The sequence below is a fragment of the Pangasianodon hypophthalmus genome, chromosome 12, assembly GCF_027358585.1.
Source record: "Pangasianodon hypophthalmus isolate fPanHyp1 chromosome 12, fPanHyp1.pri, whole genome shotgun sequence".
Taxonomy (NCBI): domain Eukaryota; kingdom Metazoa; phylum Chordata; class Actinopteri; order Siluriformes; family Pangasiidae; genus Pangasianodon; species Pangasianodon hypophthalmus.
In genome coordinates this window covers 5,584,128-5,601,224 of record NC_069721.1, presented here as the reverse complement: position 1 = coordinate 5,601,224, position 17,097 = coordinate 5,584,128, and the positions used below count along the sequence as shown (strand labels likewise).

The 17,097-nt window shown below is 40.5% G+C and overlaps 2 protein-coding genes across 2 annotated transcripts; one reads left to right on the top strand and one right to left on the bottom strand.

Annotated features, from left to right (window-relative positions):
• Positions 1-862: 862 nt before the first annotated feature.
• On the bottom strand, positions 863-8,767 carry mapk7 (mitogen-activated protein kinase 7). Its single transcript, XM_026915490.3, has 7 exons — positions 8,243-8,767; positions 7,228-7,520; positions 6,359-6,524; positions 4,791-6,238; positions 2,329-3,605; positions 1,988-2,121; positions 863-1,855 (listed from the first exon to the last, which is right to left on the bottom strand). The coding sequence occupies exons 2-7, from the start codon at positions 7,511-7,513 to the stop codon at positions 1,708-1,710; spliced, it is 3,459 nt and encodes a 1,152-aa protein (XP_026771291.1). The 5' UTR covers positions 7,514-7,520; positions 8,243-8,767; the 3' UTR covers positions 863-1,707.
• A 3,706-nt stretch (positions 8,768-12,473) lies between these two features.
• vkorc1 (vitamin K epoxide reductase complex, subunit 1) lies at positions 12,474-15,709 on the top strand. The gene is made up of 3 exons (XM_026915461.3): positions 12,474-12,770; positions 14,904-15,013; positions 15,198-15,709. Exons 1-3 carry the CDS (start codon positions 12,580-12,582, stop codon positions 15,413-15,415), a joined length of 519 nt encoding a protein of 172 aa, XP_026771262.1. The 5' UTR covers positions 12,474-12,579; the 3' UTR covers positions 15,416-15,709.
• Positions 15,710-17,097: the final 1,388 nt, after the last annotated feature.

Below are 17,097 nucleotides of genomic sequence, written 5' to 3'. Positions count from 1 at the left end.
AGATCTGGGGAATTTGGGAGGCCAAGTCAACACTTTGAACTCTTTGTCATGTTCCTCAAACCATTCCTGAACAATTTTTACAGTGTGGCAGGGTGCATTATCCTGCTGAAAGAGGTCACTTCCATTAGGGAATACCATTGCCATGAAGGGGTGTACCTGGTCTGCAACAATGTTTAGGTAGGTGGTATGTGTCAAAATAGCATCCACATGAATGCCAGGACCCAAAGTTTCCCAGCAGATCATTGCCCAGAACATCACGCTGCCTCCGCCAGCTTGCATTCTTCCCATAGTGCATGCTGGTGCCATCTCTTCCCCAGGTAAACGATGCACACGCACCCGGCCTTCCACATGATGTAAAAGAAAATGTGATTTATCTGACCAGGCCACCTTCTTCCATTGCTCCGTGGTCCAGTTCTGATGGTCACCTGTCCATAGTAGGCACTTTTGGCAGTGGACAGAGGTCAGCATGGGCACTCTGACAGGTCTGTGGCTACACAGCCCCATATGCAGCAGGCTGCGAAGCACTGTGTGTTCTGACACCTTTCTATCATAGCCAGCTTTAACTTTTCAGCAATTTGTGCTACAATAGCTCTTCTGTGGGATCAGACCAGACGGACTAGCCTTCACGCATCAGTGAGCCTTGGGCGCCCATGACCCTTTCGCTACTTCACTGGTTGTCCTTCCTTGGTCTCTCTAATCCTTACGCTGCCTAATATATCTCAACCCTTGACAGGTGCTATATATATATATATATATATATATATATATATATATATATACACACACACACACACACACACTACTCATTGCATTACTCATTTTTTTTTCTTTGCAGACTGAAGTGGTGAAACCAACTCCAATGTTGACTTATCATTTTTGTTCCTTTATTGCAAACAAATGTTATTTGTCATGCTGGTGCAAAATCATTTATCTGAACACTAATACCTAAAATGTATTCATGAAATGCCCAATCAAACCTGCTTAGTAACTTCTACCTGCTCTTAACACTTCACTCTTGGTGGGTTTTGTGTTTACAATGAACATGGTTCCAAGGCAATGGTTGATCTTTTTCAGTCTGAGTTCGTCTGCAGTGAGTGCTCAGTGTGCCTTTGTTGTAGTTTGAGTGCACCTAGGGATCACAAGTAGAATCCTTTTGTAGTGCTTCTACATTCTGCTGCAGTTAGTCTTAGCTGCCAATAGGTAAATCTTAAGTTTCTGTCTCAAAGGATCAGATTTTCAGTTTCAATATCAAGATTGTGGCACAAAACAAAATTAGAGATAGAGATCAACCTATTGCCTGTGACCCAGTTTATACTTTTATTAGCTGAAATGCTTCATTTTAGCACCAAATTAGCACCAGACTGCTATCTAGGCCTCCATTTTGGTCATGAATGGTAGCAATTTTAGCCATGTGTTAGACTTGTTAGAATTCTTAGGAGTAAAACTTGACCAAATGTATATGGATAGAGGAAACGATTGTTTGAAAAACAATCTGAACAGGTGTATTAGAGAATCTACAGCATGCCATACTTGTCTTTTGAAGTCACTGGGGGGGGGAATCTACACCCTATAACCGTGAAATTTTCTTCACCGTTAACTACTGTATATAGTGAAGTTGGCACTTGTTTTAGAGGTATAGTACATGATCTTGGGTAGAATAAATTAAGGTGCCATATTGCCATGATGGGAATTAGACTAGAATCTAGTCTAAGGGAGGTTGGAGTTGTCAGAAAGAATCATGGGAGATCCAAGCTGAAGCTCCTGCTGCAGTGATTCCAAGTCGGCTGGGGTCATGCGGTGTACTTCCAACCAATCTGAGAGCAAGGATGCGGAGAGGGGTGCAGAGTCGTTGTGACTGTCATGAAAGGATTTAACACATTTCAATCACTTGGTAAGCTCACAGGCACCATTTAAATAAAAGGAACAACTGTAAATGCATTACAGTTCCATATGAATACATTTGCAATTTAAGTGAGGCTTGACTGACCTTTCCCTGAGGTCTGAGTGCTGGAGGTCAGTGAGCGACTGAGTAAGAAGCTCGTCAAGATCAAAGCCGACGCCATATCCAGCCCCACTGCCCTTGGGGGTCACAGAAAAAACTGGGGGCAAAATATCGTCAACCTGGCAAAAACATGAGCAAGGGAAGACTAAACAATTCAGAAAACCTTAGGTATTATAAATTTACCATATTTGACAGTTGCTCTTATTCAGAAGAAAATATCCTCACAGTAATACAAGCAGGACAGAATCTAAGAATACTGTTATGCTAACGCTTAGAGCTAAAACATTCATAATCAATCCAATTTAGTTCACTTATTCACAACACACCTGTGACTTAGACAGCTGTAGTGTGACTGTATGGATGTCTGGTGCTCTGGAGCTCACTGGTAGCCCCGTGTCCGTCAGGCAGGTTTGGGCTGATGATCCAGGTGCCCCATGAGAAGGTTCATGTGAAGGAGTACCATTTTGCTGCTTGCCAAGGGCAGAACACAACTTCTCCAGGGGCTCAGAAGCATGTACTGAGTCCTGGGTAGGCAGAGACCTGCTGGTGTCCTGAATTCCAACTCTTGTCGTCCCATTGGGAGTCAATGCTAGAGGTTTGCTAATGAAGGAGTCTGATGAGAAGAGTTTGACAGGAGGGTTAGTGATGGGCATTTCAACGCTAGGAAGAGGCTGAGTTTCTTGGGGGTGCATAAGAGGTTGGGTTTGCTGGGGGTGTGGAAGAGACTGGGTTTGAGTGAGCAGAACTGACTGCTGGGGTAAGCTCACATGGCTCAGCTGTGGAGGAGACAGCTGGATCTGCTGAGACTGGTGTGGTATTTGTGCTTGCTGCTGTGCTGTTCCTCCACTGGCCTGGTTCCCTGTCCAGTTCCCTACTGTGGTTAATACTGTCCGACACCCCTGGAACTGAGTCGGAGGTTGGGGTTTTAAGGTGTCACTTTTGGCAAGGGTACATTGGGCTGCAACCACACCAAGTGTCCCACCTCCAACTATGGCCAGAGCCCCACCCCCTACACCTCCACCTCCACCAACTGCCACCATCCCAATGTCCCCATTTTGAGTGGACCCTAGGGGAATTGACAGGGAATTGAAGGTGGCACGTGGATGAAACATTCCAGATGCCACACACTGGCCAATCTGAGGCACTATTTGTTGGGGTGGTTTGAACACCTGCAACTCACTTGGTTGTTTGTCTGGCACTGATTCCACAGTGTCTGATGACATCTTTATCAGGCCTTTTCCCATGTTTGCCTGCATCTGGCAAGAACCTGTCTTACTGTTACTGGAGTTAGTAGGATTATTGTCGATGACCTGTGATTTGTCCATCATTCGTCCCCACCGTTCCAGCAGCTTCTTGTCATTGTCACTCAGCACGACGCCACCCAAGGACTCGCCTGATTTGCCTTCTTTTTTCTCCTTTTCTCTCATCTTTTTCTTTCGCTCCATTGCTCGTTCCTGTCTTTTCCTTCGTTTCTCTTCTCTCTCCCGCTGTCTCTCTTGTGCTGTAACAGGTCTCCTGTGTTCTGGACCAGAGGACGAAACCAAGGAAGATGAGCTTGCAGTTCCGCTGCCCAGGTCTATACCCAGGGCTGCAGCACTTCCATCTGGGTATCAAAGAAAAACAAATATTAATTATTTAGGTCTTTAAACCATTCAGTTAATTTCAATTCAGTTTCATTTGTGTAGTGCAACAATAAACATCAAAAAGCAGTTGGATATAGATTTAGATCCCTAACGAACAAGTCAGAGGCAAAACGGACGAGGAAACACTCCCTGAGAAGACATGAGGAAGAAACCTTGAGAAGAACCAGACTGAAAATGGAACCCATCCTCTTCTGGATGACAGATAGTGTAATTCTAAATGATTACAGTATAGTAGTATAGTAAAGGCAAACAGTACTAAGTAAACCAGCTAAAAATATATTTCAAAAAGTTACACTTTCAGTACTTAATAAAATTGAATACAACAAACCAAAAGCAAGTATTTTAGACATCAGTTTTACTGTAAAGAAGGTTAGACAGTGTTTAAAATGCACTGTATCCTTTCTCTCTCAGTGATTTACTGTTTGTAGTAGAATAAATCAGCAAATTTTTAAAATCCTGGACTTTTTTCTTAATGTGTCCAGAAAGATGGCGTAGTTTTGGCCAAGAATTTTCACTCCAGTGCATCTTTATTGGCAACTTAAAATTATAGGGGCAGGCTCTGGATCCACCATGACCCTGACCAAGGTAAAGCAATTACTGAAGAGGAATGAATGAATGAAAACTGAGCTTAATATTTAGACCATACATAGCCCTAGCCATGATTATAACATAATTATTGCAATCTCTGCAAATGTCCAATATAACAATCTGGGATTAATTGACTATTAATTGACTTAACATTAATTGACTACCAGGCAATAAACAGCACTCTGAAGGCACAGTAGTGTAGAGATTCTTATAATAATGGAGAAGGAGATAAAATAACAAAAAAATATTATCGATGATGAAGAAAAACTGCGTAATTAAAAAAAAGAACTGAATACAACTGAGACATGTTTCTGTTATGGCCAAACTCTGAGCAGATAGTACTGCTGTGTCAAGCTTATGCTTAAAATTCTTCCCAGATTTCAATGTAAGGAATTTGTAAGGAGTAATTTGTAAGGTGTGTGTTTTTTCATTTTTTGTTTTTGGATTTGATATGAATGGCAAAAAGGAAAAATGCAGGCACACAAAAAAAGCACATAAAATGTCACAGTTTCCCTTCAGGAACACAGGTAAAATTATTTATGTATGGTTACACATACCTCGTGCCTTTTGCCTTAGTGCTGACTTGAGCAAAGCTGCTTTGAGTGCTGCTTTGGTATCATCTGAAATTGCCCCTTCTTTTCTAGCGGTCTCCCCAGAAGTTCCTTTCCCCCCTTTTCCAAGTGAACGAGAAAGTGACTGAGAGAGAGACTGAGCTTGCATCTGAGATAGAGAAAGGGAGGCCCCAGATTTTGTAAGACTGGATGGAGGTGCTGTAGAGGCTGATGGCTGGTGGAGTGCCTGGCTCTGAATTGTCTGTACAGCAGGAGCTTGATTTGCAGAAGCCTCCCTCTTGGTGCAGTCTCCAGTTGGTTCACAAGGTGGTGTGCCTTGGCTGGATGTGGGAGTGGTAAGGTCTATGGTCTCTGGTTGTCCATCTGAATTTGCACTGGGCATGTCCACATCCTGACAGCTTCTTGTGAATGGTGTCAAATAATTGGCAAGATGGGTAAAATCAGGTGGAGGAGCTTGCTTATTTAATGAAGGAGCCAAGGTGACTGAGCTCTGTGTTATGACCAAATTTTGACTTGCTTTCTGCTGCTGAGGGTGTGTAACATTTGGCTGGTTTTGAGTACTGGGCACCATTGGATAGGCATGATTATTTGTGCTCCCTGGCCCTTGTCCCAATCTCTGGAGTGGTTTGAACTGGATCTTCCTGCTACCTTGTTTCTTGTTGTGGAAGTCCTGTATTTCAGCAAGTATGGCCTCCTTGATCTGCTCTCGCCCCATGGGCTGTCGGTCAAACTCAAAATCGAAGGCAGGCACACACACAGGCTCATCATCTGGGTCATGGTACTTGGCAAGGTAAGGGTGCTCTAGTGCCTGGCAGACACTAATCCGTTCGAGAGGGTCAAAGCGCAGCATGGCATTCAGAAGGTCCAGAGCAACAGGTTCAGCCTGTGGGAACAGTCTGGTGAGGGGCACGGGTGCCCTGGAAGGCAAGCTCTGGACGTAAGAGCGCACCCTTTCTGCTCCAATAGCACCCACCACACTCTCAGGAGGTGTACCCAAGACGGAGAGAATCAGCTGCAGCTGATGCACATAGTGCTTGCCTGGGAAGAGCTGCTTCCGACCCAGCATCTCGGCGAAGATGCATCCTACTGACCAGAGGTCAATGGCAAGGCTGTAGTGGTGAAGTGAGAGCATAAGCTCGGGTGCACGGTACCAACGTGTGGCCACATACTCTGTCATGAAGGAACGTGACTCCTCAGCATGGGCAGCACTCAAACCCCGGGCCATGCCAAAGTCCCCAATTTTCAGCTCACAGTTCTCATTCACCAGCAGGTTGGACGGCTTCAGGTCGCGGTGGATTACATTGGCTGAGTGGATGTACTTTAGGCCACGCAACAGCTGGTACAGAAAGTAGCGTGTGTGCTCAGGGGTCAGAGGTTGTTTTGAGTGGATGATCTGATGCAGGTCACTCTCCATTAGGTCAAGGACTACATACCTACAAAGAGGAGACAAAGATTAAAAAATAAAAGGCAGAAACAATCACACCTTATAGAAAGTGCACACATTATATGCCAATTGTTTTCTACAACTTGCATGTGATACTTCTCACACTTACACTGATTTGAAGGCTGAGGTAGGTACCACAGGCTGAAGGATGTCCTTAATTGCAATAATGTTGTCATGTTTAAAGTGTTTCAGGATCTTGAGCTCTCGAAGTGTGCGTTTGGCATTTGTCACAACTTCAAAGGCATTTGGGATCTTCTTTATTGCCACCTGTTGCCCTGCATAAAAATTATCAGTTTAAAATTAATGAAAAACATTTAATGCCCCATGGAATACAAAAATAAGACAAACGAATCACTGAAAGTAAAATGTTTTAGCTTGACATCACAATCTGTCATTTTTTTTTACAAGGTCTACTTTAGCTACTTAAATGTACTAAATGGTGTTTGCAAACACCAGCTGAATATTTCGTTGTGCAAAGAACTTTATAATAATCTAATAATATTTATATATATATATATATATATATATATATATATATATATATATATATATATATATACACATAACAATTTTGCCTCTGTACACCACTACAATGGATTTGAAATGAAGCATTCAAATTTGATTGAAGTGTAGACTTTCAGCTTTAATTCAAGGGATTTAACAAAAATATTGTGGTAATCATTTAGGAATTACAGTCATTTTTACATAGTCCCTCCATGTTCACAGGCCCAAAAGGAATTGGACAAACTAATATAATCATAAATATTAGGATTATTTTTAATACTTGCATGCAAATCCTTTGCATCCTTTGTGGTGGAGTACAGAGGCAAAATTACAAACATTGTATCACTGTCCAAATACTTATGGATCCCAATCTCAAAGTAGGTGTTATATTAAATATATAAGAATTGTATTTAATACATTTTTTTTTACTTTAACATTTTAACACTATGTCAGACAACATTTTGGGGTTCCTACCATTGTCCCGCCTCCTGGCAGATGATACGACGCCATAGGCACCTGTGCCAATGGTCTCGATTATGTCATACTCTTCACCAACCTCAAACTTCACATCTAAAGAATGGGCTTTAAGAAGTGCCAGGTTCTTCGCAGCCACAGTACTTGCATCTGCATTGGTTGACACATCGTTGACAGGTTGGGAGTGATGTTCCAGCTCAGGTGCTTGTTGATTCTTGTCACTGTTACTCTCCCTCTTACTGTTGGCTACAGAGTCTTTTGATTTCTCAACTTCACTGGATGACATCCTGGACCTTTTAAATGCAGGAAACACTAAAAATGTAACGCCTGTGGACATGGCCTGCCATTTACAACAAGTACTGTGTTACTGATACATCATACACTGTATACAGAATATGACTAAGGCTACTGTTATTGCTTGACACCTCTGTGTTTTTTGATAACCATTTTATTGATCAGTTTGACAATAAAACAAAAACAATCTATGGCTAAGACAGCTGCTGTTAATATAAACTACTTCAGTGACTTAAGAATGCAGTGAACAGTGAGCATGATCTTTTCAGCAATGGTATTAGTATGTAATGTAATGTAATTAGTAAAGGGTAATGAATGTATGTATATAAATATATTTATAATATTACATTTCCTTAGGTTCTTAGTCAATTCATAGTCAGAAAACTAAAGAGGAAATAAATTGATTTATTGAAACTTAAACATTTTTCTATTTCATTTCAAGACACTAAATTATCTTCTGTCTAAACGTAAGATCACGTAAGGTCATTACTTAATGAAGCTAAGTTTAAAATAACATAACATTATGTGATGCTGAAGAAAATAACACGCTATAGGATTTATAGGATTTATAATACAAGGCAAAACGAGCACTGCTCTCTTTAGCATAGGGGCGTGATATCCCACTGCATAACCAATCTGTTATCTTTTAACTCGTGCAAAAAAAAACAACAACAACGACATCGTGTGTCAATAAAGACTCAATTCAAAAAATATAGTTTACCTTATAATTATCAGGATAGCGATGATCCTGTGAACGTTTCTGTCAAAGCATGCCTGCTTTTCTCTGGAATGGCTATCGCAAACCTTTTTTACTTCCTTCTATTCTTCCGTGTTGTGTGTGAGTGACAGCGCGACTGTCCAATGGGGTGTAACATGTGCATGGAAGAGCCAATAGGCTTTAAGACATAGTTAAGAGGCGGGATCTTTTAGCTATTGAATAGAACCATTGTTTGGGCGGTGCCGACCTGAAGTGAGTCGCGGGTAAACACTTTCGAGAAGCCAAACCTCTTTTTTACATACAGTATGATTACAGTATGCGTTCTGGTATCAGGGTCGCATTTTAAACACGTCAGAGAAGCCGTGGTTAAGCTGAGGCTATTTAAAATCCTCAACACACTGACAAATCTGAGCTGGTTTACTGTTTACATAGCCTACGACTCATACTAAAGTGAGACATGGCGCCTCCCACTCGTCTGCTGATAGTGCACTGTGAACACGCTGGGATCAAAGGCTGCGTACACACACACACACACACACACACTGCAGCACACACACTGCAGCACTACATAGTATTTCAAAACAGCACGAAAGCTACAGTAATTGTAGCATGTGTAATACATTGTCACAGTATTGAGACACAATGTAATACTGAAAGCTCCTGTATTTGAAAACGATAAGAATACATTTTTGAGATGTTGAGCAGTAAGAGAAAATCATGAAACCAAAATGTTATGTGTTATTAAATTTACATCTACAGATTTAACGCAGGTGAACTGTGTCAGGTCTTACCAACGATGGCAAATGAGCTAATGCATATTTATTTACTTTCTGAAAACTGTTAGGCACTGTTGGTCCTAGCATTTTGTCCTTCAAATTTTAGACCTACATTAAAGTTGCCATTTCTTTCTAAAGTTGTGGAGAAAGCTGTATTTTCCCAGCTTTCTTTTTATTTAATTGTATTTTATAGATTTCAGGTATTCAGTCAGGTTTTAGAGCACATCATAGTACTGATTCAGCCCTCCTTAAAGTAACCATTGACTTGCTACAGTTTGTGGACTTGGGGAACTCTGCTGTTCTAGATTTTCTGGACTTGAGTGCTGTATTCGACACAGTAGATCATGCCATTCTCCTGGAACGTCTCAGTCATGGGGCCGGCATTAAGGGTACTGCTCTGCAACGGTTTTCCTCATATCTGGAAAATCATACCTTTTCAGTCAGGAAAGGAAATTTCTCCTCCTCCACAGCACCCATCGCCTTTGGGTTGCCACTAGGCTCTGTTCTAGGGCCGACCTTATTCTCTTTATATATGCTTCCTTTAGGTCACCTCCTTCAAAAACATAATATCTTTTATCATTTCTATACCGGTGACACAAAGTTGTACCTCCCATTAAAACCTGGTGATAATGACTCTGTAATGCCTCTCCATTCTTCCCTGAGGGACATTAAAATTTGGCAGGCAATGAACTTCCTTCAGCTAAATGAGAGCAAGACAGAACTTACTGTGTTTGGACTCTCTAGGTCCTTTAAACAACTTGGCAACAACTTGGGCCCCCTGTCTGCAAATATACATAACCATATAAAAAATGTGATTTCGACTGACTGAAGAGACTGTATCTCTTCACTGACTGCTGTTTACGTTTGGAATTGAATTGAAGATTTTACTGTTTGTTTTCAAGGCAGTACATGTATTAGCACTGCTTTACATTTCAGAATTAATCTGCCCCTACATTACATTAAGGTCTCCTAGATCAGCTAGTCAAGCTCAGAAGGTCAAAGGGTAACCGTGCTTTTTCAGTTGCAGACCCAAATCTGTGGAATAGTTTCCCCCCTCAGTCAGATCGTCCCCATATCTTTTTGCTTTGGTCTATGCCTCGCTGTAAGAGGTGTGGTGTATAGTGATGCAGTGGTGTGCATATTCTGTATTTTTCATTTATTTAATATTTTACCTAATATAATTTTTTATTTTATCTTTGTATTAACTACAACAACAATGATAATAATAATAATAATAATAATAATTTTTTATTCACCCATTCTAGTAGTCTTCTTCCTTTTATCAAGTTTTTTTAGCTTAGGTTATAAACTTTATTTTATTAACTTCAGTGATTTTATTAGAGCTTTCGTGCAGCACTTTGGTCAACAATTGTTGTTATTAAATGTGCGTTACAAATAAATTTGACTTTGACTTATTACATCTTACATTTTCCTCAGGTAAGTCCTTAGTCAGTTCATAGTTACAAAACTAAACGGTACTTTCACACGTGGCATTTTTTTCCACTCAGAGAGTGCTTGGATGTTAAACAGATTTTAAAGAGGATTTACTATTGTTCCCCTCAGCAACTCAAGAACAAAACTATATATATATAATATAGTGTATATATATATACACTATATTACCAAAAGTATTCGGTCACCCATCCAAATGATCAGAATCAGGTGTCCTAATCACTTGGCCTGGCCACAGGTGTATAAAATCAAGCACTTAGGCATGCAGACTGTTTTTACAAACATTTGTGAAAGAATGGGCCGCTCTCAGGAGCTCAGTGAATTCCAGCGTGGAACTGTCATAGGATGCCACCTGTGCAACAAATCCAGTCGTGAAATTTCCTCTCTCCTAAATATTCCACAGTCAACTGTCAGCTTTATCATAACAAAATTGAAGAGTTTGGGAACAACAGCAACTCAGCCACGAAGTGGTAGGCCATGTAAGCTGACGGAGAGGGGTCAGCGGATGCTGAAGCGCATAGTGCAAAGAGGTCGTCGACTTTCTTCACAGTCAATTGCCACAGAGCTCCAAACTTCATGTGACCTTCAGATTAGCCCAAGTACAGTACGCAGAGAGCTTCATGGAATGGGTTTCCATGGCCGAGCAGCTGCATCCAAGCCACACATCACCAAGTGCAATGCAAAGCGTCGGATGCAGTGGTGTAAAGCACGCCGCCACTGGACTCTAGAGCAGTGGAGACGCGTTCTCTGGAGTGATGAATCACGCTTTTCCATCTGGCAATCTGATGGACGAGTCTGGGTTTGGAGGTTGCCAGGAGAACGGTACATTTCGGACTGCATTGTGCCGAGTGTGAAATTTGGTGGAGGAGGAATTATGGTGTGGGGTTGTTTTTCAGGAGTTGGGCTTGGCCCCTTAGTTCCAGTGAAAGGAACTTTGAATGCTTCAGGATACCAAAACATTTTGGACAATTCCATGCTCCCAACCTTGTGGGAACAGTTTGGAGCGGGCCCCTTCCTCTTCCAACATGACTGTGCACCAGTGCACAAAGCAAGGTCCATAAAGACATGGATGACAGAGTCTGGTGTGGATGAACTTGACTGGCCTGCACAGATTCCTGACCTGAACCCGATAGAACACCTTTGGGATGAATTAGAGCGGAGACTGAGAGCCAGGCCTTCTCGACCAACATCAGTGTGTGACCTCACCAATGCGCTTTTGGAAGAATGGTCAAAAATTCCTATAAACACACTCCTCAACCTTGTGGACAGCCTTCCCAGAAGAGTTGAAGCTGTAATAGCTGCAAAAGGTGGACCGGCATCATATTGAACCCTATGGGTTAGGAATGGGATGGCACTTAAGTTCATATGTGAGTCAAGGCAGGTGACCGAATACTTTTGGTAGAGCAGTAAACAGTAATAAAAGAAACAAAGTCAATATTTGGTGTGACGATACTTCACTGAGATAGTAATCTCAGGTACAGTGTGTGCAGTTTTATAAGGAAATCTGCTGTAAGTGTTACTGAGCATCTTGCAGAAGCAGCCACAGTTCTTCTGGAGACTTTGACTGTCACACTTTCTTCTTATTTTTGTAGCAAAACCCAGCAGCTTTCATTATGTTTTTTTGTCTGAAAAGTGTCTCTTATGTAATATGCTGCTTTCTTTGCTGACATACAAACATTTTTTCTGTAACATTTAATTTTGTGCTGGAAAACTAATGTTTGGAAAGTGTTTTTGTACTGAATCAATAATGTAGAAGTCATAAAATAAAGTTTGTACTAAAAAAAATAGGTGCCTAAGACTTTTGCACAGTACTGTATATATATTTCTTGGAGTGTATATGAACACACCAAAGGTTAGGATGTGTGGAAATGATTGGCTATACAAATCAAAACAACGGAATTTAATAATTATTATAATAATGCATAACGTCTGTCCAACCGACCAATCAGAACACGCGGCTGCACTGGCACACATCCAATCACAGCTCCGGATTTTTCCACGTAGCAGAGAAAGTTTACTTTTCCTCGATATTCCGGACAGGACCCACAGTAGTAAATAAGAGCTCAGGATAAGGTCTTGTAATAGTTATTTAAAAATTATTTTAGTGCCGCTATGTCTTCTGGTAAATCACTTGACGGTGTTCCTAAATGGGAGAGATGGGTTCGTGTGCTGCTTTGTGTCTTAGGTTTAATATTATCGGTTTATGCTCTTCATGTGGAGCTGTCCCGCGAAAACGACCCACATTACCGAGCTATGTGCGACCTCGCTGAATCAGTGAGCTGCTCCAAGGTCTTCACCTCCAGGTAAAAATATCTCACAGTGGTATCTCATTTAATGAACTTTAAAAAAAAATATGTATTTATGTTTATTTTGAGCTTCCAAGATTCCGAAAGAAGCAGAGCAGCTGAGGAACAGCACTCATGCCACGTCTAACAGTTTGTGTCCGCGCAAGCAGATCTTTTCAGGGGAAAGTAGCTAGTGTGTGCTCAAAAGAGTCGCTACTGACGTCACGGGCTAATTTGCATATTTCTTGCATCGTCACAATCATTTGCATATCAAAACGTGTTACACAAAGAAGGAAGATTTTCTAAAGACACTTAGAAGAGAACAGAGTTTTATCAGAATAGAAAATAATAGATTTTTATAATTGTTTCTTATAGAAAGAAGTTGTGGCACCACAAACTAACTATTTATATATTATACACAGACCAAAATAAGTAGTGGTAGTAAGTAGACTAGTTGGGAAATAAACATAGGGAACGGTTATGGATGGAATAACTCATTGTTATTACTGTTATTTATATAATTATAGACAAGAAGAGAGTTTAAAACAAGGAACATAGAAATGTGCGGGTGTGACAAACAATGGTGATCAATGATTAGTCATTGGGAACAATGGTGATCAGCGATTGGGTTTTGGGAACAATGGTGATCAGTGATTGGTCGTTGGGAACAATGGTGATCAGCGATTGGGTTTTGGGAGCAATGGTGATCAGTGATTGGTCGTTGGGAACAATAGTGATCAGTGATTGGTTGTTGAGAACAGTAGTGATCAGTGATTGGTCATTGGGAACAATGGTGATCAGTGATTGGTCATTGAGAACAGTAGTGATCAGTGATTGGGCATCAGGAACAGTAGTGATCAGTGATTGGGTGTTGGAAACAATGATGATTAGTGATTGGGTGTTGGGAATATTGGCTCATGTGACCACAACTCATTCTGGCTTTACACACTCATGGCAAATCAACTGAACCTGCTCTTGCAAATCGTATAACCAGCAGCTCTGATGTGAGCTGGAGAGCCATACTGAGTGAAGGACAAATTTGTCGCTATATTTTTTTTTAAATAAGGTCACTAAAGAAGTCTAAAAAGTCACCAGATCCGCAATAAAGTTATTAAGTTTTCCTTTATTTATCATAATACTGTATTGTCATGATATTATTGGCCTTTGGTAAGTCGGCTTTCCACACTGGGAAGACAACTGCCAAAGATAACCAGTGCTGTTTGGATAATTCAATAATCTGATTGTACTTTTGATAAGATTACGACTTAAGCTAACATATCAGATCATTTTTACAGAGTATGTACCCTCTAATGGTTCTGAAAGCATGCCAATTTTTTTTTTTTTTTTGTTACAGTGATGGAAATCACAACCTACTATTATCAGGTCTTTTATATTTATTATTGAGTGTTCTTCCGTTAGAAATTTGAGGAATAAAAAAGCTACATGGCTTCAATAATAGCCAGAATATTATTGTACACATTTAAATAATGAGCCTAACATTTTTAAATAGATTACATTCATAAAATAAATGTGTTCTCTGGGGGTCCATGAAATGTATTTTACAGTGGAAGGGGTCCCTGGGAAAAGATTGAAACATCTGTTCTTGTAATATACTAATTTCATTTTTAAGATATTGTGCAGTGTCTTATGATTGAAAATAGCTGAGCTACCACCAAACTATCCTTTTGATAAAGTTAAACATTAAAAAAACATTTTTGAAATAGTAGCTCACTACACTGAAGTGACATTTTCATTTTATTGTGCAGCTACTTTATTGCACAAAATAAAAATGCACATGCTTTGTACAGGGTATGCCATAACAAAGATATTTTGGTATTTGTATATCACTTTCTTTGAAGCAGTTAACATTACGCAACTGTAAAACAACAATCCTCAAAAAGCAACAGATACAGAGAGGGTTCACGCCACTAATCTTAGTTCGTATAGTTTCTGGAAATAACTAGCTAGATAGTTTTGTCATGCTACACCAATACTTGGTGAAAAAAAGTAGTTAGTTCCTGGAAAAGCTATGATATTTAAAAAAAAATAGCTCAGCTAATGCCCACTATTAAAAATGTAGTTAAGCTAGTAGCCTCACTACTTGTGGCTAGCTACACTCCAACACTGATATACTGTGTATGCTTTTGTCAGATGGGGACGTGGATTTGGACTTGTTCAGCTGTTTGCGGAAAAGGACAGCCTTCTGAACCAACCAAACAGTGTGTTGGGCATCATCTTTTACACTCTGCAGCTAGGCCTAGGTGGGTCTTTATGTCCATATGCAGCCAAGCCTTCTATAAGACCATCTGTGCAGCTTTAAGATTACTGCAGTCACTACAGTGGGTCCAAAACTACCATTAGCTTTTAGCATTCAGTAAGCTCTATACAACTTATTATTAAATGCTATAACAAACCATGGGTCGTGGTTTCTTTTCACTTCTGCAGGCCAAATGGTGTCCACTACAGCAGCACATTTCTTGGTCATGGCATCCTGGGTGTCGGTAGCTGGTTCTATCTATCTAGCTGCTATTCTAGTGCTGGTGCTGGGTGATTTCTGCATGGTGTGTGTGTCGACATACATCATCAACTTTGCTCTCCTCTACACCAACCTAAAGAGAAGGACAGGCCTCAGGGGAAAGCAGAAGAAAGAGAAGACAAGATGAGATCTCTTATCTGTGTGCGTGTCTGTCTGTCTGTCTTATTTAGTAAGTGATGCAAGGAACCAGCAGTGATATTGGATTACAGGTGTCTTAAGACGAGGCCAAATGCAATGACAATAATTAAAAAACATAATTTTTTTTTTATTATAACTGGTCCTGCCTGCTGAAACAGTGCCCCATATAAGAATATAGTGTTCTTGCTTGTAGATCAGAGTGTTACAGAAAAGCATGCAAGTTAGTAATCTGTTTACTTAAAAAACTATCAACCTCTTTGAATAAAAGCTTATTAAAAAGTAACCATATAATTCTCGTATATGTCATAATTAAAGAAAAGGTATGTGTAGGCCAGTGATTCCCAAAGTAGGGGTCGCAACCCCACATGGGGTTGCTTGATTTACAAATAGGGTCACCAGAAACTCATATCCTCTTATGTGTCATTCATTTATTTTGCAAATTAATATTAGAAACATGGATTTTGTGTTCTAATATTTTGAAATGTTACCGGGAGTCACATGCAGACAAACCACATTTAAATTAATAGGGGACATCTTATTTTAGTCTTTTTCACTATATCCTGACATGCTGCACTAGTGTATTTAAACAAAAACTAGCATTGTGTCTCAGAATGCATAATTATATACTCTTCTAGACTGTTAATGAGTAATAACATTAACCAGTTTTACTATTCCAGTTAGTGTTTGAATTTTACAAAACTCTCATGCAGCATTCAAACCTACCGAAAGGTCTATTTTGTGTACTGGTGTTTACCCAATCACGATGATGGCAGAAAGAGACAGCTTATCAGTCTACTTAACAGTGCTATGCTGGAAATCACTCAACATTTTACAGTTTGTCTAGGAAACCTGACAGCAGGGATGTTTTGGCTCTGTTGTCCCATCTAGTGAATGTCATTTTTAAATGTTCTGGATGTACATAAGATACACAGTTAGTGTGTGAACAATGCCACTCGCATTACCACTGCTTCTGCATGCGCAAGCAAAGTGTAAACCAGTATAAACCAGGCTCCTCTGCTTTGAGTTGGGGCGAATCACACCACCCTGGCATGGCTTATTTTCTTTTAACAACCCAATACGTCCCACTAGACTGGTAAGTCAGTGCAAAGAATATTCCTTTGGTTTTTAGTTACTTATGTTACACATACAGTGGGGTCAAAAAGTCTGAGACCATGTTGAAAATCAGGGATTTTTTTTTTTAACTGGAAATAAACAGAAAGTTTTAGAATATACAAAGCGGCTTCCTACAACCTGAGGAAAACAGTGAGTGAAGCCAAAAGGAAATATAGAGACAAGATCAAGACCCAGTTTGAGCAGGCAGATTCCAGGTGTTTGTGGCAGAGCATGCATACTGTTACAGACTACAAACCCAAGCCCCCCACCATTAATAATGGCAGTGCCTCCCCAGCCAACGAATTGAACATCTTCTATTCACTGTTTGAGGTTGCCAGCACAGACCAGGAAAACCATGAGTATGAACCATCAGGTCTAGCTGGAGAAGAGGAAAGACTCATCATTTCAGAAATGGATGTGAGGAAGGTGCTAAAGTTAACACCAGAAAAGCATGCGGTCCAGACAACATCCCTGGATGTGTGTTAAAAGTCTGTGCTAACCAGCTAGCACCACTCTTTACCACCATTTTTAACCTCTTCCTCAACCAGAGTGTTGTCC